Source organism: Arvicanthis niloticus, chromosome 24 (assembly GCF_011762505.2).
Source record: "Arvicanthis niloticus isolate mArvNil1 chromosome 24, mArvNil1.pat.X, whole genome shotgun sequence".
NCBI classification, from domain to species: Eukaryota; Metazoa; Chordata; class Mammalia; order Rodentia; family Muridae; genus Arvicanthis; species Arvicanthis niloticus.
This window is the reverse complement of record NC_133432.1, coordinates 30,952,902-30,980,029: the sequence shown is the minus strand read 5'-3', so window position 1 is coordinate 30,980,029 and position 27,128 is coordinate 30,952,902. Positions and strand designations below refer to the sequence as shown.

Here is a 27,128-nt window from a genome sequence, read left to right as displayed (position 1 = left end):
GACATATTTGCAGGGGCGTCTACCTGACAAAAGCGTTATCTGCCGCTCTTGTGAATTCAGGGTTTTCTTGAAATTGTGTAATCAAAGCAAACAAAAATAATTGGATGCAAAAGTAATCTAAGCTGCAGGTGTCTTTCTCAGGCCCCACCCCCAGATTGTACATTTTCAAAGTAGCTTTAGTGTTTTGGTCACAGTTACTTTGCATGAGTTTTACATATGTCACTTGATAACAGAATCCAGATGCCCTGATTTTGTATATGTGTGCGTGTGTGTGTGTGTGTGTGTGTGTGTGTGTCTGTCTGTCTGTCTGTCTGTCTGCCTGCCTGCCTGCCTGCCTGCCTATCTGTCTGTGCATGTGCATTATTGGCTTGAGACATGATCAAGTAGTCTAGAGAGCTAACCAACAAGCTTGCAGGATCTATCTGCCTGCCTCTGCTTCACGTCTTTCTTAACATCACTGGACTTACAGGTATTTCCTGCTATGCCCAGCTTATTGCGTGGGTGCTGGGGATCCAAACTCAGATGTGCATGTTTGTAAGGCAAATGCTATATCAGCTGAACTGTCTCCCTAGCCCCCATGTCTCAATTTGTGAGAGATTTTAGTATTTCCTTTGGAAAGAGGTCTGTGGTTGACAGCATGCGCACTGTTCCTGCTGTCATCAGCCTGCAGTGGCCATCTTGATGGTGGAGTCAGTTGGTCTTTCCCCAGCTGCTCCTGTCATCTCCTCTGTTTCTCTGTGCTGCTGTGGCCCTTCTCCAGGCGCAGTCAGAAGATGGGCCAGTGCACATGTGAGAGGACACTGTGTGGGTGCTCGATGAGATCCTTGCCCTTGCTGTTCGGGCTTTGCCAAGTTCTCTGTAGGACCAACGGCAACAGAAGCTGCACAGGGCAGCTGTGGGGTGGTAGCAAGGGTACTTTCTGATGGTCTTTGCTCAGCCTGGGAGTGATCAATGGCCCTTAGAGGCCTTAGTCCAGAGATCTGGGCCTATGATGTTCACAGAGACAATTGGCCAAATTGTGAGGTTGTTGGAATGTCATAGGGAAAGAAGTAGCCAAAGCAAGGAGGCCACGGGGTGCAGTAGAAAAGCAGATATTGTAAAGGGAACCCAGGCTTGTTGGCACAACCTGTAACCCTGTTTTTTTGGGAATCTTCAAACAGGAGATTAAAAGCTCAAGTTCATCTTTGGAGACTTAGCTCCCGTCTTAAAGTACAAAATAAGAGCACTGGGAATATAGCTCAGTGGCAGAGCACTTATCGAAGACTGTTCTAGTGAGGGGCTGGGGGCGTGGCTCAGTGGTAGAGCCCCTGCCTAGAATCCCCCAGTGAGGAGCTGGGGTGTGGCTCAGTGGTAGAGCCCCTGCCTAGAATCTTCCAGTGAGGGGCTGGGGGTGTGGCTCAGTGGTAGAGCCCCTGCCTAGAATCCCCCAGTGAGGGGCTGGGGTGTGGCTCAGTGGTAGAGCCCCTGCCTAGAATTTCCCAGTGAGAGGTTGACAGCTTGGCTCAGTGACAGGTCTTGCTTCTTATGCCTGAGGCTTCGGCTTTAATCCTTTCTACTGCAAAAACATATACATACATGTATAAATAGAGAAAGGGAAAGTAGAGGAGGTCTGATGCCATTGTCTGGGTATGTTCTGACATCTGTTATCACATGGCAGTTCTAGCACCCAGTGTGAGCCAGGACTTTCTCCTTCAGAAATTCTGAAGGCCCAGTGCTTGTGGCGGGGGCTGTTCTCATGCCCGCCCTGTGCTGCACATCTGTGCCGACTGTGACTCACATGGGAAGTGCTTGCGCTGGCAATTTAGCTCATTCAGAAGTGCCGTCCTGAAGCGCCTGTGGCTGACAATCTTTCCCATTGTGTGTGGAGTTGCACTTCCCTCCCCCTCGCACCGTGTTCTGGGATCACCCTGGGTGTCTTTGAAATCCAGAACCTCCTGAAAGGCACTAAGTAGCTATTCAGGAGCGAGGAAAGGAGGAAACGAAGAGGTGTTTGCACGTGCAGCTCTATTTTAGGATGCCCCTGTGGGATACACAGTGGGGAGTGTGTCCTTAGTCATGGGGGATGGTCATGCCAGGCCTCATGGATCTACCATCTTGCCTTCCCTACAGTGCCCGGGGTTTGGAGAAGGCCCAGCAGCAGCTCCAGGATGAGGTCCGGCAGGTCAATGCGCAGCTGCTGGAGGAGAGGAAGAAGAGGGAGACACATGAGGCACTTGCCCGAAGGCTCCAGAAGCGCAATGCATTGCTGACCAAGGTATAGTTCACCCAGTGTGGCTGAGCTCACCCATGCCCGCACCACCATTCCCAGGCCTGGCCTTTTCTCTCTGGTTGTTCATCTTCCAGCAGACCTCTGTGAAGCTGCATGTGCCTGCCTGTGGTCCATAGCTGTACATCTCCGGTGGGTATTCCACATACCCTGGACCACAGGCCAGGCACAGTGCTGGCCTTTCCTAGCTGGAGGCTTCAGGCTTCAGGCTGCAGCAGAACAGTTCAGTTAGGCTGTGTGCTCTTAGTGTAGACTTGATAACAGTTTTTGAATGGCAGAAGGAGTCATCCAGAGCCTGGAGCTACGGCATACAACCATAATCCTAGAATGAAGGAGACTGAGGCAGGAAGGGAGATGGTGAATTGAAGGCCAGTCTGGGCTCTGTACTTTGACTCTCTCAAAACCCAAGATCAAAACCAGTCTCCCAGACTCACTTTCTCTGCATGTCTTGACCTGGGCTGGTGCAGCACCTCAGGGGAGTGTTTCCTGTAAGTTGGCCTTCCTTAGTGGTGGCCAGCCTTCCCACCCTGTGCTGCTAGCATGAGCAGAGGAAGCTAGAGTGGGCTTCATCCCAGGATGATGTAAGGATGGCCACCTGAGCTAATGCTGTCGGTCCTCACAGCGCTGTACTCTCCCTGGCGCACAGGCCTCGCTTAGCCTTCTGGCTCAGAGGCTTTCTGTGTGGCATGGTACTCTGAGGTCTCCAAGCGGGAATGGAGTTCATAATGAGTGTTATGTGGAGCGTCACATGGACCCTGGGCTTTCAGGGCATAAGGAAGGACAAGCTGGATCTGTCCCCAGGTACTTGAGAGTAGGAAGCCCAGCTTGCTGGGTGGAGGCCCACTCTTACCTTGATAGGTGTGGGTACAAGGCCTAGGAAGTTGGTGCACTCAGAAGATGCAGGGTGTGTGTGACCAGCTCTGTGCTTGGTGATACCTGATGAAATCCTGACTGTTTGCTACTAGTTCCTCCAGGTCAGCTACAAAGTAAGCCATTCTACTTTCCAGTGTGGTTTCATAGCCACTCCTGACGGCCCCGTGCCAATAAAAGAAGATCTAGCATTTGTATTAGCCTCACACACTTCTTTCCAGGGCTGGGGCAGGGCTGAGCCTTCTTTTCAGCCTTTGGGGTCCCTGCAGGAAAAGAAGTGGCTAGACTGTCTTCTCATAGCAGCTTAGTTCCAGCCTTGTACCTTTGGCTAGATGATGCTCAGTGTATTGGCATAGTTCTTTTTCTGGGCCTCAGCATCATCTTTTCCTGCCCAGTGCCTGTCAGTGTGAAGCCCATGTGATGGGAATATGTGGTCACGGCCCTCAGACTTGACAGTGCAGTGGGCAAGAGGCAGCACACTCAGCCATACACTCACCAGCCGTGACAAAGACAAACACTGCTGTGCGCACTGACATGGGAGGAGCTGTCGGAGGTGAGGCTTAAGCAAAGACCCAGAGGATTTACTGTTTACCAGAGCATGTGAGGAGAGCTGGCCCCATCCCCACAGAGATGTGGTTCAGGGAAAAAGGCTGTCACAGAGCTGCTGTTGATGCCAACATTGCAGGTGCATGGGGCAGGAGGTGGCAGATGTCCTGGTCTGCTGGCCCATGGACAGTTCACTGTAGTGCTAGTGCAGGGTATGCCTGTACACAGCATGAGGAGACAGAGGGGGAAGGGAAGGGGTCTGCTTGATAGACTTCCTCAGTGGGCGAGGTGCTTGTGTCCTATCACCTAGAACCTCCAGACTTACTGTGTGCTGAAGAGAGAAAGGTCAATGCTGGGAAAGGAACTGTTCCCTGTGATCTCAGAACCATTGTTCAAACTGCAGGAATCAGTTCAGAGGGATGGTCCCGAGCTGCTTCAAGTGCACTGCTGAGGTGTTAGTACAACAGCCTTCTGAAGCATCCTGCCAGCCCAGCAGTGAGGTCTTTGTCCTGCCCAGGGAGGCTCTGCACTGCATGCCCAGGAGACTATGCATGGGCTGGGGGACACATAGAGTTAGCACCTGCCCTTTTCATGCTGCCAGCCTGCCTTGCCCATCCCAACCAGCCTGTATAGAAGCTTCCAGCCTCTGGATTTCTGTAGTGTGTCCACAGCCTTCTGGCTCCTTGGAGAAATTGCTCTAGGGGCCACAGCTGTTTCATCTATTTTCTGGAGAAGTCAGTGGTCTGATCTGGGTGTGTGTTCGTAGTGTGCCCACCTGTGCACCCACATGCTCTGGGTGTTTTTTGTCAACTGGGTTCCATAGCATTCCCACATGTGTATGCCCATGTGGCTGGGACATATCTTGTTGACTGTGTTTATCCCGTGGCTGTTGTGGCTCCTGCTGCTGCGGTATCACCAGAGTTGCTGTGAATTTGGTGGCTGTTTAGGTTTCATTTCAGGCTCGGGTGACAGAGGGCTTTGCTGGTGACAGTGCTGATGCAGTATGGCCTTTGTTGAGCTCTCATAGTTCCTCGAACAGATCCTGTGAGGCTTGTGCCTACTGTGTTAATGTGGGCGCCTCTGTCCTTGACATTCCCTCCGGTGCCCCCAAGTCAGGAAATTTCCACTCTCCTCCCTGAACATGGAAATCCAATGGCTCTCTGTCCACAGTGGCCTCACCCTGAACCATGCTGCACTCTGAGTCAGTGGGAAGGTAGCTATCGATTGCCCGACACTGACTGATTGTCTATACCAGCTGTCCCTCTGAGAGATTCAGTGGATCAATACCCATTGCCTTCCCAGCTCTGGGTCTGGGAGTAGGGATTTGACTTGCTAGCCAGCCAGGATGGTGAAACTATTCATTAGGCTAATCTGGTGAGGCACCAGGGATGCTGCCTGATTTCACGGGCATGGTATAATGTCCCCTGTGCTACCTACCCATTCAGTCCCTGGCCTGGGTATCTTGGACGCCAGCCTGGCTTACGTGTAGTGGGGGAGTGTTCTGTCTTCACTGTCCCAAATGGAAGCTGCTCAAATGTGAGGCCTCAGCCTCTAGGTCTGCTCACTTCTGCCTGACCTTGCTTCTATGCACTGCCCCTGAGGGGAGGGCGTGGGTCCTGTCCAACACCCATCTGCACAGCCTGGGACCAGCTGTGTGGCTCTTCCTTGGCATCCCCTCCAAGGGGCCTCTGCCTGCCTCACATTCCAGTTCACAGTGCCTGGCATGCGCAATTCTGTCTCGAGACCTTTATTAAGCCGCTCCAGTCTAAGGAGTTAATTGTTACTGATAGCTAAGAGTATAATTACCTTGGTAAAATATCATGACTATTTTAAGCAATTGAAAATTGGCTTCTGGCACTGGGTGAACACAAACCATTTTCCTATTTGAGGCTCGCTATTTCCAGTATGCACTAATATTCTATACCAGAGTTGCAGAATCATATTTATAGAATATAAGCAAGATTTTATTTTTATTTTTTTAATGAAAGAAAACCTTCCACTTCCCCTTTTAATCATCCAAGGTGCCCAAGGGAGCAGTCACTAGGGACACAGATTCTAGAAAGCAGGCCTGAAAAGAGGTGGCTTGCTGTGCCCTTGGTGGCCAGTCCCATCTTTGTTAGATGGCAGCTGCAGAGGCCATTTGATTGTCATGGTGACATCCTGCCTTAGGACCCCATCCCTCAAATTGTTTCTGTGTGTTTGTGTATGTATTTGCACATGTGAATTCTTGTTCATGTGGATGTGCCTGTAGAGGGCCAGGGCTTAGTGTCTTTCCTCAGGTACTACCCACCTTGATTTTATATATACACGTGTGTGTGTGTGTGTGTTTGTGTGTGGTATTACATTTATATGTGTGTACAAATTAGAAAACAACTTGTAGGAATTGGTTCTCTCCTCCTATGTGGGATCAAACATAGAGTGTCAGGCTCGCCCACAGAGTGCCCTTACCTGAAGATGGTGTCTTTGAGACAGTTTCCCATTTGCCTGGAATTTTCTAAATAGGCTTGACTTAGTGTCAAGTCCAGGGACTCTCCTGCCTCAGCCTCCCCAACTCTGGGGTTACAAACATGAACCATTGTACTTGGCTTTTTTAATGTGAATGCTTGGGTTCAAACTTAGGTCTTCATGCTTATAGAGCAGGCACTTTGCCAGTTCACCCAGCTCCACAGTTCTGGACTTGGCACTGTGGACAGTGAGTGTTCTGTGCCTGCCCTGCCTGCCTTGTGAGCAGGTTCCTGGAGTAAGTCCCTCAGGAGGTGACAGCTGCCTCTCTTTTGTGCTTGCTGGGAGACTGAGCTGTTCCCTTTTGTGAAATGTCCTTTGAGTAAGGAGTCCTCCTAGACTGTAGCTTCCTACTGTCTCAAGGTCTCTGCTGTGGCACTGTGGCCTTAAGTGGCACCCACAACAGTGGAGGCAATGTGGCATCAGTCTTCAGAAACAAGTAGCAGACTTGTCCATTGTGCCTGCCTTTTTGAGTACTTGTATGAGCTGCTAGCACACAGGAGGGATTCTGTTCCTCCTTTGTGGAGAGTGTACTACAGATCTCAGGTCAGCCCTGAAGCCTGGGGAGATTCCCTCCACTCCTAATCCACAGGGATTGTGCCTTGAGCCTCCTGTGTGTGGCACAGTTTGACTCACAGGCTGCTCCTGTGAGAGCAGGAGATCACACACAGTTGTGGATCCCTGTGGCCCTGGAATGGCTGTGGGCAGGGAATGGGCACCATGCCCAAGGGGCTTGTCCCTGGTGAGGGTGAGGAGAGGGACGGTGCTGAGGCAGAGGCTCATGCAGCCCATCTTGCTGAATATTTGCTTTGGAGTGACTTGATTTTCTTCCTGCTGGAATCCTATCATGAGGTCAGATGTACCCCCATAGATAGTAAGTAGAGAGAAGCAATGTCCGCTTAAATTCTTGTTTATTAGACATGTACCCAACATTGCCATTTTCCTACTTGGAGAGCTCCATAAGAGGTACAGTGTTACTGGGTGGTGGTGGCGCACGCCTTTAATCCCAGCACTTGGGAGGCAGAGGCAGGCGGATTTCTGAGTTCGAGGCCAGCCTGGTCTACAGAGTGAATTCCAGGACAGCCAAAGCTACACAGAGAAACCCTGTCTCAAAAAAACCAAAAAAAAAAAAAAAAAAAAAAAAAAAGAGGTACAGTGTCTTCTCTGCTCCAGCGCTGGGCAGGACACTGTCTGCAGATGAGCACTACGCTGGTGGGAGGTTACCAACCCTGTCCTAGTCACCTCTGGAGGGTAGGTATGGAATCAGGTGGGATTCCTCTGTCCTGTCCTGCCTTGCTTTTGGCATGTGCCTGTGAAGAACTTTCTAGAGGCAGAGGGGCTGTGAACTAGCTGGGTGCTTCTTGTGTCACAGCATTGTGCTTTGAAGTTCTGTTCTCATTGACAGAGCTCATTCACCGGCCATTTCTGTGATCAGGGATGAAAATCCCACTATGTGGCCATCCATTTTCATCTGGGCGCACCTTTGGCCTTTCCCAGTATGGCTGTTGCTGTGGAATATTTTGGAACATGGTACTAGGTACTTGTGTCCAGTGCGCCTTTATTCTGCTGTGTATATTTTCTCCCCAGTGAGTTTTGTGCTGAAGGCTGTATGCACCCACTACAGTGCAAGAAAGACTGAGGCAGGCTGTTGCCTGCCCCGATGGCCTTATGCTCCCCTCACTCTCAGGGGACCCACCTGCTTCTGACTTTGAATATGGCCCAGCTGTGGAGTCTCAGGGCCCTTGCTCTTCACGTCTGTTTTCTGATAGCCATCCTGAGAGTCGTGTTGCTGTTGTGTGGCCCTCAGGGTGCCGGACTTTTCCATTCCATGTCATGTCCTACCATGTGAATGGACTGATGCTTTTGTGCACATACTTGAACATAGTGAGTGTTGTAGCTGACAGCTCTGATGGCGGTAGGCTTCCTTGGGATGGCAGACCTCCTGCCGTCTGAGTGCCAGGCAAGGGTGCTGACTGCATCCTCCTTCTTCCTCTAGACTCACACCAACACTCCAGTTCTTTGGCCTCTCAATTTTCTCTAGGGGTGAGCAGGTAATGTGGATTCTGCATTGGGGTAGGACCATTTTCACCTGTGGCATGCCTTCCCTTGTCACTGCCTCTGTGTCTGCAGGTGAACAGACGTTTTTCATTTTAATTGCAGCCCAGTGTATCGATTTTCTCTTTCTGCCGGCACTCTGTGCGTTTTGATTAAGTACCTCTGCTGACTGAAGTCAGGCAGATATTAAAGGGACTCACACAGCTTCCGTCAGGCAGTCTATGGTTTTACCTTTTATGCTCTAGTCTGACAGGTGTCTGGAATTGGTTTGGAGTGTGATATGAAACAGGTGCCTGGGCTTGTTCTGTCCTCCGTGATCCACTGTTGGATGGCTCTGCTCTTAAAAGGGACATCCTTTGACCAGTCTATAGTGGGCTGCTGTAGAGTCTATTCTGTCAGCTCCTTGTGTCTATCTGCCCGGGCCACCCTGTCTGAATTTCTACTTGAATATAGGTGTTGATATCTGCCCATGGAAGCTGCCAGATCTGTTGTTCTTTACCACTTAGCTGCAATGGCCTAGGTCTGTGAGCTCAGCTCCCAGCTCTAGATCAGCGTGCTCTACAGAGTGAGCCCAAGGCCAGTTTGAGCAAACTAGCAAGACCCTGCTGCAAAGTAAAACATGAAGAATTGCCTGAGTGGAGTGGGGTGGGGGAGCTGCAGAAATGGCTAAGGAGACGACGTGCAGGGATTTTTGTGCAACCTTCAGGATCCACATGAGATGCTGGGTAAGTGGGCTGGTGAGGGGATCCAGTAGCTAAAGATGCTGTTGTCAAGCCTGATGACCTTAGCCCCTTGAGACCACATAAAGGTGAAGGCAAGAACTGTCTCTACTGACTAACATGTGTATATTGGGGAGCACTGCCCAAATAAATAAAGTTGGAAAGAGAAGGGGTTGGGGGCTGGAGAGATAGCTTAGCTGTTAGGAGCTCTTTCTGTTTTTTAAAGGACCCAGGCTCTGCTCTAGCAGTCTCATTGGGATGCAGAACTGCATGTAATTCTAGCTCCAGGGGCTCCTTCACTCTTTTCTGACCTCTGTGGACACTTACACAAATGTGGCACACATAAAAAGGCATGTGCACACACATACATAAATACAAATAGACCTTTAAAAAATTTTTGTACTTCCTATACATGGGCAGCCCCACATCCACACACAAATTGCTTGGCTAGAATGCTTGCCTCATATGCATAAGACCCTAGCTTCCATCTCTGGGACAGATAAATAAAAAAGTAAGTGCGCCCACAGATCTTTAGGTCCCCTACACCCCCCCAAATGCAGCTGGTTACCTCCCACAGGACACTGCTGGGATACAATTCAGACTGCACTGAGTTTATGAATCATTTTGGGAGAAATCGTATCTTGGTGTTGTTTAGTTTTATAAGTGGCGTTAACCATCCCTCATTTACTGAGATGGTCTTTAATTTTTCACAGCAAGTTTTATAGATTTTACACTAAAAATCTGACACAGCATTGGCTTTTCCTCCCTAACTATTCTCTACTCATGGCGTGTGCTCTTTTTAAAAGAGTTATTTTTAGTTAGGTTTGTACCAGGGACAGGGATGGGGAGTTTACACGTGTGAACGTGTATCTGAGGGGATCTGAGGTGCCAGAGCTGGAGTTACAGGCATTTGTGAGCCTCCCAGCTCTAATGCTGGGAGGTCAACTTGGGTCCTCCCTAAGAGCAAGAAGTGCCTTAGCCCCCCAGGCTGTCTCTCCAGCCCTCTGGTGGGTTTGAAAGGTGTCTTAGGAGACTTTTCATTTTGTTCATCTTCTGTCTACTGGCTATGATCAGGCCTGGGCGATGCCTCTGCTGACCCTCAGCCTGGGGAAGAGCATGCTGGAGAAGGAGATGCCTGCGTACTACACAGTCTGAGGCTGGGCAGCGCATGTGCTGTGGGGTTGGTTTGTTGGGAGAGTGATCTTACAGTCACAGGAAGTTGTGATGATAGAGAGTTGTCCTTCATGCCTGTGATCAAGCTTCTCCTGGCGTCCACCTGGAGTGGCTGTACTGCAGGGTGAGCATGGGCGGCAGACTTTGCTATGGACCCACTCTCCTCATCTTCTCACTGTCCCTGGGGTGTGGACTCCAGCCACATAGAAGGGAATTGTCCTGGTTGCTGCCTTCTCTCTGCGGATTCTGGATCCTGAAGAAGCTGTTGTTATTTGTGAAATGGTGTTCCCCATAATTCTGCAGCCTCCCAGGTCTGGCAGCCGTGCAGGCTGTGGGACCTGTGCCACAGCCCTCTTTTTAGCTCATCCCTCTGAGGTCTAAGTGAGGCTGAAAGGCTTGGCTGAGGCTGCTTGGCAGGAGCTGAGGCTCTGTTCTCTTATTCTCTTCTCACTGTGACCCCTGCACAGTCTCAAGGCAGAATCTGCATGGTAAGCTCTGCACAGTTGTGTTTGCTTCTATACTTCTGATGTGAGGGCAATCCTCTTGTAGTACTGAGGCTTGAACCATGGGCCTTGAGCATGATCAATGAGCAGTGTCCCTAGCCCTTTGTAAAAACTTACATTACACAGACTGGCCATGAACTCAAGATCCTCCTGCTTCAGTCTCTTGGGTCACTGGGACAGCAGGGCTATCAAATTAGGCATGTCTGGGAATCCCTTCTCTTGACCACTGTTGACACTGGAAGTCTCCTGCTCAGCCCCTGGACCATGAGAGGATCTGGCCTGCTGAGCGGCATTAGTTCTTGAAGACCTCAGGACCCTTTGGGGAGGGTGCAGTGGCTACCCCAAGTTGCAGCCCTGACCTTTCTTCTTCCTTGGGAAGTTGCAGGGCCATCCCTGCTGTCCTGAGCAGGCTGACCTGGCACAGGTGTGCCGACATAAATTTTACTTCATGTGGGTCCTCAGTATTCCCTGGGAGTGGACAAAGGGGCAGGCCCTTTCTGGGGTGTGGCTCTTGGTGTACCCTTTTCTCTTTGCCCCTGCTACCTTTCTGCTTGCTGCAAAGGAGAAAGAGATTTACCATCATTCTGGGCCTTTCAGAGCTGATCACATAGATCACCCTGGCATGGGTGTGTGTGTGTGTGTGTGTGTGTGTGTGTGTTGGTAGGCCAGAGGCTGACATTGGGTTTCTTCCTACAGTACTCTCCACATTATTTGCTGAGTCAGGTTTTTTTTTTTTTTTCTGATCCTGAATCTTGTCCATTCAGTTAGTCCAGCTAGCTGGCTTACTGCAGGGATCCGCCTCCTGACTGCTGAGTTGCCATGACCGCTTAGCTTTTCACATGGGTGCTGAGGGTCTGAATTCTGGTCTGAATTGCTGAACCATCTCTCAGGACTTTATATGATGACTTTAAGAGGTAGAAATGTGAGAGCTAGTGTTAGAGATGTGTGCACTCACGCACTTGTGTGCACACACACAGGGACACACATAACTGAGTGCTTCTTTTTATTAGAAGAAAGAGTGATATACAGGGAGGGTAGCTGGCCATGGGGACACTGCAGGGTTCCCACATGCTCTCCCTTGCAGCTTGCTTCAAGATTGTCACTGTTACTAGGGTGGAACCATAGAGACCCTACAATACTCTGAAGGAAAACTTACATGTACCATGAGGGCTGGGTAAGATGAATAAAGTGCCTGACTAATTGGGGCAGGGCCCCTATTCTCCTGGTCATGGTGCCACTGCTGGGTTGGGAAGTCTTGTTCATCTCAGGGAGAGCCAGAGTCCTAGAACTGGCTACAAGGATGTGTCTGAACCCCTCTCTCTGCTCAAGGTTTCTTATGTGGCCATCTGGCTCTGAGTAGGAATATGGCAGCTATTGCTTTCCATCCATGTACCCCTGGTTCTGATATTTCTTCTCCCCTTCTGCCATCAGAGGCCAAATGTTCCCTGTGGTCTCTTGTTCCTTCCTGTCTACTGTAAGCATGTGTGCCATGCTGGGGGAGATGTGGCTATACTATGTCACCCCTGACCCTGTAGTCCTCTCCTTCATGGCAGCTCTGCCTCTGTACCTGGGTCAGATGGCCCCAGGTCTGCCTGCCTGCCTGTCCTCCCTCCCTCCCTCCCTCCCTCCCTCCCTTCCTTCCTTCCAAGATTTATTTACTTTTAAAGTTCATGTATATGGGTATTTTGTCTTATTTTGTTTGGTTTTGCCTGCATGTATGTATGTGCATCATGTATGTGTGGTGCTTGCAATGGCCAGAGGCCAGCATCAGATATCCTGGAACTGGAGTTACAGACAGTTGTTAGCTACCATGTGGTGGTAGGAAATGAACCTGGGCCTCCAATAGAATAGCCAGTGCTATTATCTGTTGAGCTGTCTGTCTGGCCCCTGTGCCTGGTTTTCTGTACTGCCGGCCCTGAGCCACACTGCAGGGACGCAGGGTGCAATGGGATGGTTCTGTCATAAACATGCTATGCAACCAGGCTCAGGTCAGAGCCCACTGGCTTCTTACTTAGAAGTTCCCTCCACTTCGCTGACATTGGCCATGAGTTTGGAGCAGCTGGTAGGCTGTCCCGCTGCCTTTCTTCCTGCTGGAAAATTGTTCTGTGCGCCCTGATGTTCTTTCTCTTCACAACCAGCAGGGTCCACAACATGGATGTTCAGGTGTTTGTGTATTACCTGCTTGTCAGGCCTTTTTGGGACCTATATCCAGTCTTTTTTGGCTGGCCTCAAACTTTAAACTTTTGATTCTCCTACCTCTCCCTCTTTGGTGCTAGGATTACAGACATGTGTCACTTCGTCCAATTGAACCCTGGATTTTGTGGATGCCAGACAAGCCTCTGCCTAGCCGTTCTTCCTGCCCTTCTGGATCCCATTTTGTCTGTTAGGAAAGAAAGCCTTCATTTGGTCTGGGAAGGGGCCATTTGCAAAGTCACTTGAAAACTGTCCTTGGTTTTTGCATCGTCTGACCAAGAGTGCTACTGGAGCTGGGTTATGACAGAAAAAAAGTTTTCAGGGAGAAAAGCAATTTTAGGAAATAAAATGAGATCAAAACAAAGTGCCTTTTGTTCCTCTCCAAGTTGCAGATGGCTATTAAGATAGGGGCTCCTTGGTGCGTGGGCAGGAGGGGCTTGCCTCTGGCCACTGCTGCTGATCCATGAAAGCAAGGTGACCTACATGCAGGCCATTCCAGGGACCTGATGGGGTCCCCTCTCTAGGTCTCCAACCTGCCAGATCTTTGCCTGATCACCCTCTGTAGCCCACCGTTGCCTCCGAGCCCTCGCCTGTGCGTCCCTCCTCCCTTGGCACTGCCGTCACCCTGCCCAGTCCTGCCTCACCTGCTTCCCTGTGCCCTTGCTTTTAACAGGCCCTTTAGCACAGCTGTTTGTAGCGGGTCAAAATCTGGCAATTGTTTGCCTCCCTCTTCTGATGGGTGGACAAGCTGAGGGCGTAGAGAAGTCACCTGCAAAGATCATGTGTCCAGGAAGGTCTCTGACCTGGCGACAAGGATGGCAAGCCAAGCCTCAGTGCTCTCTTCTGCCATGGCCAGTATGCATGGAAGAGCATAAACATGTTGCCCCCAGCGCCAAAGATTGGTGGCCCTGTACCTACCCTTTACAGGATTTCAGGGACATCTGGAGACACTGGAACCAGGTAGCAGTTACAGATGCTTTGGTTTCTGGTTTTTTGATTTTGCTTTTATGGTTTAAACCCAACTATTTGGAAGATGCCGCACTGTTTCTCAACAGTGGAAGAAGAGGAGTTATCAGTGATGAAGCAGAGAGGTGGGTAGTGGAAAACATGGTACCCTGTCCCCGCCATCATCCATCCTTCCCTGTGCTTAGCTGACACATTTTAGGTAAGGGCGGTAGCCTCTCAGGGCCTGCTGTGGGTCTTGATCTTCGTGGATGATGTCTGAAGATACTGAGCTTTTGTGGTTAGTGTCTGTCTCCCATGTGACAACCACCCCCCCCCCCCCCCCGGCCTCTTGCTCCATGCTGCTGTGCCACTATTTAGTGCATCCTACTCCAAAGCGCACCCTCTAGAACACTGCCCTTCATACTCCTCAGAAAGGCTTCTGGAAAGGAGTTGGTCTATACAGTTGGAGGCCACACCACCCTGCCAGCCCTGTCATTGTTTCTGAAACATCCTCATGGTCCCACAGGATGGGGGCTGGGGCATGAGGGACAACAGGAATGGCACAGTGAGTCAGGCAGGAACAGGACAAAGCAGAGTCTGGTTCCAGGGGAAGATGTTAATAGGATGCGGGTGGCTTTGTTTTCTATTAACCTTGACTTTCTAAAATACTGTATTCACGCACTATTGATCTTGGTCTTCAGAGCTGTTGTGAATGAACATCCTCAAATCCAAACCCGGGGTGCTCATCCACTGCCCTGCATTATCCTGGTCCAGGATACCCTTTCATTTCTGGGTATTCACATCACAGCTCAGTTGGAGTTTACAGTGCCAGTACCACTATATGTTGTACATTCCTTTAATCCCAGTACTTGGGAAACAGAGGCAGGTAGATCTCTGTGAGTTCAAGGCCAGCCTGAACTATAGAGTGAGATCCTGTTGCAAATTTCAAGTAACAACCAAAACCAAAAACAGCCAGTACCTTAGCTGGAATGGGTTTGGAGTCCCAACACAAGGCTATACTCTAATAAGAAGGGACAAGCTGGCCTGGCTAGTTGACTAGCGATGGCCTGGGTCTGGTTTTCTCCACTCATCACAGGTGGCCTATGGCTTAGCCTTGTGGGGAACATGTAGCCTCTAATATCCAGGGGAATTAACAAGGCACCTGGATGCCACCAGAGGCTCAGCTTGTCCCCGACACTTTGGTTCCTATCGAAGAACCCTCTTTGCCTGCAGTGAAGACCTTGTCCAACTTTTTCACACAATTTCGAAGAAATTCAAATCTTTGAATAACCTTGGTCCTGAAAGGAAAGGCACAGGCTGCAGGTGAGAATTGATGGTGGTGCTCAAAGGCATGGTTCCCTGCCAAGACAGCCTCTCGAGTACAGCTTCCAAAAATAGCCGCCACAACAGAGGTGCTGGAACTGCTCCCTGTTCTGCCTTAAGCCTGCTCCAAAGACGTTGAGTGTGTGGCAGCTTCCCCTGCTGCTTGGCCTTCATGTCTGCCCTTGGCCTGCTGCTGGGCCAGGTTAGCACTGAGGCTGCTACCGTATGGTTCCTCACATGACTGGTTTCCAAGGATCCTGTGAAGTCCCTAAAGCTAGCATGTGTGTATTGGGGCAGAGGTGGGGATGGGTGTCCCTGGCTACAGGTCAGAAGGTATACCAGGCTGTATATCCTGGGAAGACCATGATGATGGGCTCTCTCAGGCTGGTTGCTTCAAGCTGATCTCAGTTTTGGTTGTCATGGTTGGTTTTTGATAAGAGTGTGTGTGTGTGTCTGTGTGTGTGTGTGTGTGTGTGTGTGTGTGTGTGTGTGTGTTTTCCTTTAGTTTGAGACAGGGTCTCAATGTATTTTTCTCAGTAGCCCTGGCTGATCTGGAACTTGATAATTAGACCAGGTTAGCCTCCAATTCAAAAGTGCTAGGATTATAGGCATATATTACCATGCTTGGCTTCTTTTGGAAACAGTTTTTAACCTGTGTGTTTGAGGTGTTTGTGTGTGTTCTTGTCTTTGTTGTATGCTTGTGCCTATGTGTGTAGAGACCGGAAGTTTGCTCTGGGTGTTATTTTCTGAGCTGTTGTGTCTCACTGACCTGGGTGAGGCTGACGGACTCCACGGAGTCATCTGCCTTTACCTCCCCAGTACCACATGCACCTTACTCCTTCCAACACTTAGATTGGGTGCTGGGAATCTGCGCCTGGGCCCTCACACTGTGTGGCTGTTTACCAGCTGAGCCATCTCTTCAGGCCCTATCATGGTTTCTGTTGCTGAGGTCTTCGCTTGACTTTCCTGGGTAGTTCTGTTATCTGAGGGGCTCAGCCACGTGCTGACTATACCCAAAGGAACCACGGTGTTTGCTTTGATCAAAACAACTTTCTTCCATTGACTAGTACCACTTTAATAATCGGGGGGGGGGGGGGGGGGGACACATGTGACTAGAACTTGCAGTCTTCATTTGCAGAAGAGGAAGCTATGCCTGGCTCAGGATGGGCTGCTTGCCCTGGAATTGCAGGTGGGATAGGGAAGGAGTGTCCCTGGTGAGGAACCTGTGGTTTTCCTTGGCAGCTCCTCTTTCCTCCACGCTGCTGCCCCACTCATGTCCTGGAGGCAGGGCTGCCAGTGTCTGCACACAAGTGTGAGGTTGAGTGTTTGTGTGCCTATAAGTAGGCTGTGTGAGCACTCTGTGTGCATGAGTGTGTATTGCGCATGTCTGTATACACCTGTGGGTGTATATGTCCTGGAAAGCGGGCATCTTTTGCTGTTGCACTGTTTTTCCCGTGGGACTCCCATGGAACATTAAACCCAGAGGAGGAGGACCGGCCATGGCCATCGTAATAGTGATTAAATAGCAATAAAACAGGATCCGTATTTACAGACCTGGGGTGCTGCAACTAGAGGGTATTAAATATCATCCATCACCTAGTGAAAAGCAGTCGATAGCTGGGGTGCTGTTTGGAACTAATGTTCTTTTGCTTAACTTCCCCAGCAAAGACCCAGACTGGCCCCAGTAAAATCCCAGGAAGGAACAGGGAAGTCCCATTAGAGTAGCATGCCACCAGCTTGCTTCAGATTCCTTTCTGGGGTTTGCAGTGCTGTCACAGGGGCTAAGCTGTCAGCTTGTGCTTGGTGACATGCCGCGGTCCTCAGTGCATGCTCATTACTGGCTGTTGCCTTAGGTCAGCTCATCTTGAGTCTGCAGAGCCAAGGGGAGCTGAGAAATGATTCTAGCCAGAAAGGCTTTAGGACCAGAGGAAAGAGTAGTGTGGGCCGAAGGTGGTTTGACTAAGTGGGGGAGCAGAGCGGGAAGCCCAGGGGCTCTCTCTAGGGCCCTCCCTCATCTACTAAGCCTGACAGTGGGGTTCACCAAATCTAGTGTGTTAAGTGGCCAGGCCCAGTGTATAGCTGCACTTCTCAGGGATTTGGGGTGAGGCTGGAGTAGTGTTGCAGTCTCCCTTAAAAATGTCCATACTTTTACCAGGGTGGGGCCCAAGAGCTGTGGGGTGACCCCAGGTTAGGGGTCCTGCCTCTCTTTGAGAAGAAGGTGGGATGTTGAGCCTTTGCTAGCACATTACTCGTGACTTTATGAAGCCTGATGTAGTGTCACTTTGACGTACCTGTGGTGGTCTCCGAGGCCATCAGCCCCAGATGTCTTTTGTCAGCCTATACTGATATTCTCTGTGTCCAGTACTTGATCTCTGGACAAATCAGAGAGAAAGATGAAGAGTTCCTTCACTTCCATCTTTCAGAGATCTTCAGCTTTTCTAAATTAGAAGTCTCCAGTGTGTTAAAGATTCCCTCTCCTCTGTCTCCCAAGTCAGGCCAAGGAGGAAGGTCGGACATGGTCAGAGTGTCTGACATTGCCAGTTAGCAGGCTCTGGTGAGAAGGGTGCTTGGGTCTGCATGTAGAAAGCCATTTTTCTGTGGTTTGAAAGGCTAGCTCTCTAGCTGGGGACACTGCAAAGCTTGCAGTCTTGGGAGAGTCTCCAATGTAGACGGGCTCCATCCTGGCTTGGTGATAGCACTTGCATATGCACCTCTAGTATCCCAGGGTCAGACTGGTTCTAAGGATTAGTGGTTTGTAAGGGACGCTGCCTTCCAGGTGCAGTGGGGTTCAGCACTCAGCCAGCCTGCCTAGGAGATGACCCCCTCATAGTGCCACCACCCATGAGACAGGGAGAAAGTATCATACTATGTAGGGAGCCTGTGGGGCTGTGCCACCTTCTCTGCAGGGATGCCTGGGCCTCTTTCTGGGCTCCCTGGGAGAACTTTGTTCTTAGCTGCAATTCAGATTTCCCTGTTTGGCAGGGTAAGCCTACCTGATGGCATCTTGGGCCTTGCTTTTGGTCATCTCCCTGGGACAGGTTCGGAGGTGGCCCTGGCAGAGAGAGGCTTGCTTGTTAAGTGATAAATTGGCTTCACATTGCTCTCTCTTCTTCTTCCTTGAGGAGTCCTGTTAAATTTTTCACTTTGCTCTGGGGTCTGCAAATCCCACTAAGTGACCGTTGCTCTTCTGGAGCCTCCTCCGGCGCTGTAATAAGCCCTTATAAAGGGCTCTATCTACAGCCTGATGGAAGTCTCTAAATAAATTAGATCCACTGGTTAGCCTTCGCCGGTGATTTTTATTAACCTCCGGTTAAAGAAATATTGCTAGCTACAGCTGCGTGATTTATTCCAGAAGAAGCCAGCCTCATTTAAGCCCCCGCGTGCTCCCGAGAGAGATGGCATTATAGAAAATGCAGAGCCAGGGCTGACTTGGGCATTGTGCTTGTGAGTAAGGAAGCCTTTCTGTAGTGACCTTGGGAAGGGGCAGGGTCAGTCAGAGTCGTGTGTCTCCAGAACAGGGCAGAGGTCTGGGAACCTGAATTTGAGTGGGAGTGGCCTTTCATGTCACTGCTGCCCCTGGCAGTAGCCCCCTTGTTAGGTACATGTGGCTCCTGCATTTCCTGCCCTTCCCTTGGCTTCCTCTGGCTGTGCCATTCATTGCCCAGGAGCTGTGGTCTGCCCCAGGTGGCTGAGTCATGGGCTCTTAAGTCATAAGCCTGCATCTCAGGCTTCTTTCTCATGAAGAATGATACACACCATGCAGATGCTGACTGGACAGGAAGACAGCCAAGGGACTCAGTGTGTGCTTGGGGTTCTTGTCTGACCTCTAGCCCCAAGCTGGTTCTGAAGATGCTGAGCTCACTTTTTGCCAGTCACCTGAATGAAGTCCCACAGGTGCTTGCAGTCCTCCATGCAGGGTGTATGATGTAAAGACAGGTTCCTCCCAGAGGCAGGCCTGGGATCCTTCCATGGGGGAAAAAGGTCTTTCAGGAACCAAGAACCACTCTTGCTGGACTGCTGTCCCTGCTGTGTTAGCCACAGGCAGGTTCCCTGAGCCCAGATTGCTGTGCTAGGCCCTGGTTGTGAACTGCAATCACCACCAGCACACAGCAGCCTGCAGGATGAGTGGGCAGCAGTCCTCCAAGAGCTCGGTGGTCCCGGTCACTTAGTCCCGTCTCTGTCAGTGCCACTGATGAAGAGTGTAAGCCAGGTAAAACACTGACCTGGGAGCTCCTTGCAATCTGGCTACTAGGAACTCTTGTTGACTGGCAGCAGGTAGGAGTTGGTGCCCAGCCTGTAGCTGCCCCTCCCCAGCTGCAGCTTGCCCGCCCAGGGCTCTTGAAGAGGTAGCTGCGTGGATTTTCAGAGGGTTAAAGTTAATTAAAGAGCTCTTCCCTGCTTTCAGTCCCTCGTATCTGTGAGTTATTTACATGCAAATGTGGGCCTGCCACTGAGGCCTGGAAAGGTGTCAGCTTCTCTGCACATCATATGAGAACCAGCAGGGAGCCAGCCCAGCCCAATGCATTGCCTAGTGTTTGTCCCAAGCCCCTGTGGACAACAAGGAGGGGCCCCAAGCATGCTTGGAAGTCAGCAGCAGGCTTCTGCCCCTGACATCTCTGCGTGGCTGACTTGAATTTTCTCCATTAAGGCGGCTGCTTGCACTGTGTAGCTGAATACATTATGCATGGTAATATCTTCACATAAGCAATTTTATAAATTAGGAGGATGCAGTGAGGGTACAAACTTTCTGAGCTCAGGGCTGTTACTTCCCAGGGACCCTCTTCCTGGTCAGAGTATCCACTAGCAGTAAGAGTCAGAGGTATCCTTGAGAAGAGGTAGCTGTGGTTTGCATGGTGTCCTGAGGTGCATGTTGAGTGACTAAATGAACGCAGGCACTGTGTGAGATGTACTTCATTGCAGGGCCGGAAGCCATGATGCTGGCATATTCACAACATGAGAAGGTGGCTGCTAGTGTTCATTCTTAGTAACAGGTAGCCCCCAATGTTATTCCAGGGTGATGTTCTTCCTGACCTCTGCCAATGGGCACAAGCCAGCTTAGACAAAGCTAGGTGTACCCTGGGGCTTGTTATATTGGCAGATTGTCAGGGAAGACAAACTAGGATGGCTTAGTGTTGTGTGACTTTTCCTGGAGAGACACAGAGGAGTATCCTGTCAAAGCACATGGTATGAGTGACAGACCAAAGTATTATTTCACCAAAATCCACCTTGGTGAGATCAGTGAGTTTATTGAGCTTTTCTTACAGTGCACAGGTGAAGGGTTATAGGGGCCTGGGTCACCCCAAACATCTGCATTGCCACAGATGGGTCTTAACGCATCCTGGATGCAGATTTAATGGAGTCCCCTTAGGACCAACCCATCATGTCTCCATATGTCAGAAAAGAATGACCTCAGTGTTAACAAAGGAACACAAACAAATCAAAACTGCAAAAGGGGTGAGACCTGACCAGAGGTGGGCTTTAGCACATAGGACAGGAAGTCACTTAGTTTTATTTTCACACAGGTGGTGAGAGTGCCCATCCACTGGTGGGAGCTTGACTTTACAATCTGACAGGATTGGCTAACTGGGGAGCACTAGCATTTCCCAGGATCACTTGCAGGGTCAGGGAGGGAGGGGTCATAGTCGGATTCTCAGGTTGAATTTCCTGATCCTTTATAGGGATTCTCAGTAGCTCCCTTATCATGATGAAAGACCTAACTGCCCCTATTAGGTTCTGTCTAGTTGCCATGTCTACAGTGACAGTCAACACTTCATTCAGTTTCACCTCTTGGCTGACCGTGGTGATGCATGACACCTGTACACCTGGAAGAAACCTTGTCCCTGAGGCAAGGGAAGGACAGCAGCCTGTTGCTCTGTTCTCTGCCTGCACAGCCAGATGTGGCAGTGGTGAATAGGCTCATTCCGTTCTCCACTGATGGCAGAGGAGAGTTCAGCTCTGTTCCATTTGATGCAGAGATGACTAGTCTTTTCAAAGGGATACGAGGGGAGTTGGAATTCTGGAAAGTGTCAATTTAAAAAGTGGCTAAGAAGGTTAGTCGCGGTGAACACAACCAGACAGGCTGTATGCCACCACACCCATGAGAGTTAGGCGCCCCCTCACTGAACCTGGGAGACTTACTGTTCAGGTAAAGGCATTTCAGAAAAATGCTCTTAACTCTAGGAGACCAGCCCACAGACGTTATCAGAGGGACAGAGATGGGTACAGTGTATAGACACCATGAGGCTATCCAGGTCGGTGCTTGGCTCCTGCTGACACTAGCCCAACAGAATGCTCCCCTTCCCCTTTTATTTGTGGTGCTGGAGACTGAACACAGGACTTTGCAACATTGGGCAAGGCGCTGAGCCTCACCTCCAAGGCCAGCATGTTCTACTGCTGAGCCATTTTTCTAGGCTCTCAATGGGGGATTTTGGGCAAGTGCTTTACCACTAAGCCCTGTCCCCTACCCCGTGCCTGTCAGTTTGGATTCTAGGCAGACACTACTGCTGATTCCAGCCCTCTTTCTATGCTATAGTCCAGACTAACTTTGAACTTCTAGCCCTGGTACCTCAGCCTCCTAAGCAGCTGGGTTATCAGGTAAGCATCACCAATGGCCAGCTCTCTCCCACTGGCAGAATGTGCTGTCTCATTATTGTGCTTTTTAAAACGATGAAGTCTGAGCTGGATAGCAGATAGATAGGAACCACAGGCCTAATAGGGATGTGGGTCAAATGCTCTAAGTGCTCTGGCTTTCTCAGACAAAAGACCAACTACCAGCACAGCCTCTTAGACACCCAGGAGATGGGAGTGCTGACCTGCATACCCCAGAGTGTGACTAGAGTCTTTGCCTGGTGACAGTTGCACTGTGCTCTGGGAATAGCATTGTGCCCTTGGGGGCACTGGCTATGTGATCTGAGTGGCACATGTTTACATAGCAGTGAGTGGTTGACTAGGTGGATGGCAGGAGTCACAAACCGGGTTCCCTCTGCTACCCTTGGATCAGCATGGAGCCAGAGTGGTCACTGGGCTGCAGGCGGAGAGCCAGAGTCCCAGGAGTATATATGTCTTGCTTACTATAGAGGCAGCTGCATTTTGAGTAGGTTTTCCACCCAGGTTAGCATGCACTCTTCCTTGCTCTGACATCTGAGAGCAGCCTAGAAGGGGAAGGGCCCCACTGTAGTAAGTGTACCCTGCACCCAGAAGGTGGCCTGTATGACAAACTGCTGCCATGGACTAGGTGGGAAATGTTAGTGTCACCAAGAGTTTGTTGGAGTGTCAGTGCACAGCATACTCACACCACAACCTTCATAAGCAAATCAGTCAGGGTATATCACAGCACCCTGCCATTTTTTGGAAGCCAGTATTGTAAGCTGTGGAGGGCAGGGAGGCAGTGCTGACTGGCCTATCACATGAATCACAGACCTATGTGTCTCTGTTGCCAGTGTGAGTTGGGCAACAGACTTACTGGAGTGTCCAGTGTTTTATACAACTTGGCTGTCATCCTTTGAGCATGATCCATACATAGGTCCCTCTCAGTAGTTGTGGCTTAAGGTGGTAGCTTCAATTCCGTGTCATCTGTAGTGGGAGGCCAGGGCCAGCTGCAGTTCTCAGTCACACTGAAGAGGTGTCACTTGTTTGTGCATGACAAAACAGTGAATTTGCCCATTTAGCATTTTCCAGTTGACTTCTAACCCCAGTCCTTCTGTGGAGAAAACACCAAGCGAATTCCATGGTTGGTTATCTCCTAGGCTGCCTGAGCTATCCTTAGAATGGTCCAGGTCTCCAGGAATGTAGGAAAGCAATCAAGATTGCTGGAACATGTTGCTAGCTGGCAGTGTAGTGTGACAGTGTGGATAGATCTGGGGTGAGGAATCCTGGAGAGCAGGGAGCAGGAGGAGGGAGGACTGAGGCAGCTGGATGTCTCTGCATAAGCTAGGAACCATTGCCTGTGCCCCAGTGTGCCATGAGTAACATGGAGGCTGGGTGTGGTTTGTGACATGTCTATTATCTTCCTATTTTTTTGTAAATCTAAAACAGTTCTGAAAAATACAGCCTGTTACTAGGGAGGATAAGACAGCCTGGCTCTTTTCTGGCAGAGGCTTGGGGTTGTGCTGTCTGCTGAGGGTGGAGCCTCTTCTCTTGCAATGGTGACTTGAGGAAGAGGGGCACATGGCATCAGGAGTGAGGGATATCAGAGCTGGGCTGCATTTAGCTGGCCACTTCCTACAGTGTTGATACCTACTCAGAGATAACCTGGCTTTGGGCTTCTGGGGGTATGACATCATTCTGCCTATTTTCCATGAACCTTTGTAGCATGTGGCCTCTGACCTACAACTGGGACACAGCGTTGGACCCAGATAGACAGCATTGGACCAGAGCCTTATCTTTGAGATGTGCACAGTGTACCATGGGTCTCTCTCTCTCTCTAAGGCAGCTTTCCAAGGTCATCTTCTAGACTCCTGTGGAGAGTCAGAAGGCCAAAGAGAGGTTGTGGGCCAAGGATTTACCTCTGCATGGGCTGTGAGAAGCCTCCAGCAGCAGGCTGGGCATCTGTGGATTCATAGGTCTCAGTCCTGGTCAGATTGGATGCTTCGCCCAGCGTGTATTCGACTGACTTTTGACACTGTATTATGATGCCGTTATCTACAAAGTTCTTGCTTGCAACGGTGCAGTTGAGTTACAACATCCTCCCACCCCAGTGCACAAATCTCATAGTTTTTGAAGTAAGTTTGTGATTTGTATTGGGCTGCATTCATAGCTGTCCTGTGGTGCACATGGCCTGTGGCCAGGCAAGCACAGACGCTGACTCATGGATTAAGGTTCTTACCCATAGTTCCCTCTCATCCCTGTAGTAGCTGGTGCCCTTGGGTCTGACACCAAGACATTTGGCTCTTCCAAGTTGTGGCCTCAACTTTTATGTTTGATCCCAATGCCACATAAGCCAGATGTGGTAGTTCACACCTACGAGATAGAAGGAGAACGATCAGAAGTTTAAGGACATCTTTGGCTGCAAAGTGAACTAGAGGTTAGCCTGGACTACTTGAGGCCCTGTTTAAAAAACAAGCAAGCCAACAACCAACCAAAAAGCAGTGCAGAAGCCATTTGGACAGCCCGTCACACCTTTCCCTGAGAGGTGCTGAGCACACAGCCTCATCTCTCCTGCCTCCATGCTTACTCCCCCAACTAGGCGGGTGCTGGAGTCAAACCTGCTTCTGACACAGAACATGGTATGATAATTAATGCCCAGTCAATGACACGCTGTTTCTCTGTAGAGATAGATGCATGCTTTGACCTTCCTTGTGATTTGGTGGTCTTTGACTTTTCCACCTTTCCTGCTGGTGTGAGGAAGCTCTGTTAACTTCGACTGTCAGGTGGAATTGCTGGGTTCAAGGTCTGAGTGCCTCTGGGACCTTGACTGTTGTTATGTGCCTGGTTTTCCAGAAGGCAGGAGCTAGTGGGTACTCTTTGTTGCCTGGAATCGAGGGCATTTTTCCTCCCCAACACAGGGTTTTTCTTTGTAGCCCTGGCTGTCTTGGGACTCTCTGTAGTACAGGCTGGCCTCCCAAGTGCTGGGAATAAAGGTGTGCACCAGCACTGCTGGCTGGTGGGTGCTCTTCTGAGGACACTGGCATTTTACCACCTGCTGGGCTTGAGCACTGGCTTTTACTGATCTACTCTCACTCTTCCGTGCTTACTTGCTAGTTTCATTTCCCCTGTTTATTTTGGCCTTTGTGACGGTTAAAGTTATGTCAACTTGGATAGATAGTGTTTAATAAGGCGTTTGCTGTAGCCCTCACATCACAGTGTGTCTGCCTGTGCTACTCTTTCCTTGGTTTACACATCTTCTGCTAGCAGGTGTTCAGGGAGGACATGGATTCACCAAGCATCATGCTCAGGGATTTCTTGTCTCACTGGTGTGTGGGGACCAGTACTCACGCTATCACAGGGACTCCTGTGTTACCTGGCGGTGGTGTTGCTAACAAGTTCTGCCTGGGGTCTTTAACTCCCTGTCTGGGTAGCCAAGGGGGATAACGGATGATCTCTGTGATGGAATGTTGTCTGGCTGCCTTCTTCTACTGAGACCTTTGCTGGCCTCCGAGCTGGGGTGCCTGTCACTCCTGTAGGCCCTGGAATTGTGACACAGTGGCAGAGTTGGCCGTAATCCAAGGTCACCCAGCTGCCAGACACCTGTCCATTCTCTCACCCTCTTCTCAGGTGCCCAGGTTTGAGAAGAAGAACTATAGAAATGGGCAAGATAGGATGAGTCACCCCTCCCTGTGGCTGAGCAGTCACCCTTCAAGATCTCTGTCTCCGTGAAGAGTGGTCCATATATGTTGTCCCAGTGCTAGTGATGCCTGGGTGGGAGCCACCGAGGACTCACTGGGTAGCTTTGCATGCTGCGTTTGCCAATGGAAGAGGTTCTTGAACTGGGGTTTGTGGTACTGCTTTCTCAGCTTCAGCAAAATAGTTCACAGGAAGGTTCCCAGCACTGCCTGGGGTCCTGGGAACAGCACTATTTGACGTAGTCCTGTCCCCTAGACCAGTGCTTCTCAACCTTCCTAGTGCTGTGACAGCTTCTCAGGCTGTGGTGATCCCCAACTATAAAATTATTTTCGTTTCTACTTCATAACTGTAATTTTGCCACTGTTATGAATTGTAAATATCTGATATGGAGGATATCTGATATGCAAACCCTTGTGAAAGGGTCATTTGTCCCCCAAAGTGGTCCTGGCACACAGGTTGAGAATTGGTGCTCCAGGTGGATGGAGATCTCTACCAGGAAGAATAGCTAGGCTTGCTAGGAGCCTTCCAGGAGGGGTGGAGCCTGACCACTCTCAGGAGGGGTGGGGCTTGAGCCCAGGCAGTGGGAGAAGCCTTAGGTTGGGTAGGCAGACGGGCGGTCTCAGAGTGAAGACATTATTTCGTCCAGCACTCTGATGCCCAGATGCCTGTCATGTCTCCTGGTGAATCAGCTGCTCAGCAGTGTAAAGCTGAGATATTACAGAGTTGTCTGTTTTAGTCTCTTCCTCACTTGTAGGGGAAACAGAAGGTTGGAGGAGACCAGGAATTGTCTGAAGCTAGTGGAGCCAGACTGGGCATCCAGGGCATCAGTTGCACTGAGAGCTGTAGGCCATGTTCTCTGACCTTCCTCCTGAATTGTATGGAATGTGCTTGAGTAGCAGTAAACTGTTCTGTGCCTGAAGCTCTGTCAGACATCATGGACCTTGTTTCTCTCTGAGGACAGCAAGGGAGGGGCCTGCTGAAGGACAGTCAGGGAGACTTTGTCACTTTGGGCCTGTTGGTGTCACCCCAAGAACATCAGCTCTAATGCATGGCCCACAGAGTCACCGACACTGGCATGAAGAGCCGCTGCGTGGAAGCACTGGACCAGCCCTGGGTGGGTGCTGGGTGCATTCTATAGGCAGAGTAAATGAAATGGAGTTTGTAATAGAGCAGTGTGAAGCCGGAGTGAGATTGCTGCAGAAAGTCTCAATTGATTCCCACTCCTTCCTACAATAGGTGTTATAGAGCTTTTTCTCAGGAGGTTGAAATTGCAGGAACATGGGCTTGGGGATCACAGTACAGAGTGCTAAGAGCCTCCTCTCCTGTCCCCTCCAGCTGAGGGCTGGGCAGGAAATAGTTGAGGCAGTGGCTCAGGGAGGGAGGCTTGGCAGGGTTGTGTGGTGCTGTCTGCACCGGTTCTGATGGTCACCAACAGAAGTCATTCTTTTCCGTTCCTGGTGCAGTGCCTGACAGGCTTCTGATAGATGCCCGAGTATGTGTTGACAGCTTCCTGCGCTGTTGAAGGGTTAGCATCCCGATCTCCAGCCCTAGCCCACCCAGGAAGCACAACACATGGAAACAAACCAGGGACCTTGTTTAATCGGCTCTAATTGGCCTAAGTGAGCGGTGTGCTAATTCTAAATTAGCCTTATCTACTCATGAAAGAATCGAAGCAAGAAATGCGTTTGGTAACACTTTGTTAGCGCTTTGTTCAAGAGACTATATGGAAATTAATAGAATTGTGTTTCGCTA

General features: G+C 50.2%; 1 protein-coding gene across 8 annotated transcripts in view; it reads left to right on the top strand.

Moving 5' to 3' along the window:
- The window catches only part of Mad1l1 (mitotic arrest deficient 1 like 1), a 314,433-nt gene that overhangs the window by 130,675 nt on the left and 156,630 nt on the right, over positions 1 to 27,128 (top strand). For all 8 annotated transcript variants that reach the window (XM_076923499.1, XM_076923497.1, XM_076923502.1 and 5 more), the window contains one exon: positions 2,110 to 2,254. In XM_076923499.1, coding sequence (XP_076779614.1) covers positions 2,110 to 2,254 — 145 coding nt within the window. The remainder of the gene's footprint in view (positions 1 to 2,109; positions 2,255 to 27,128) is intronic.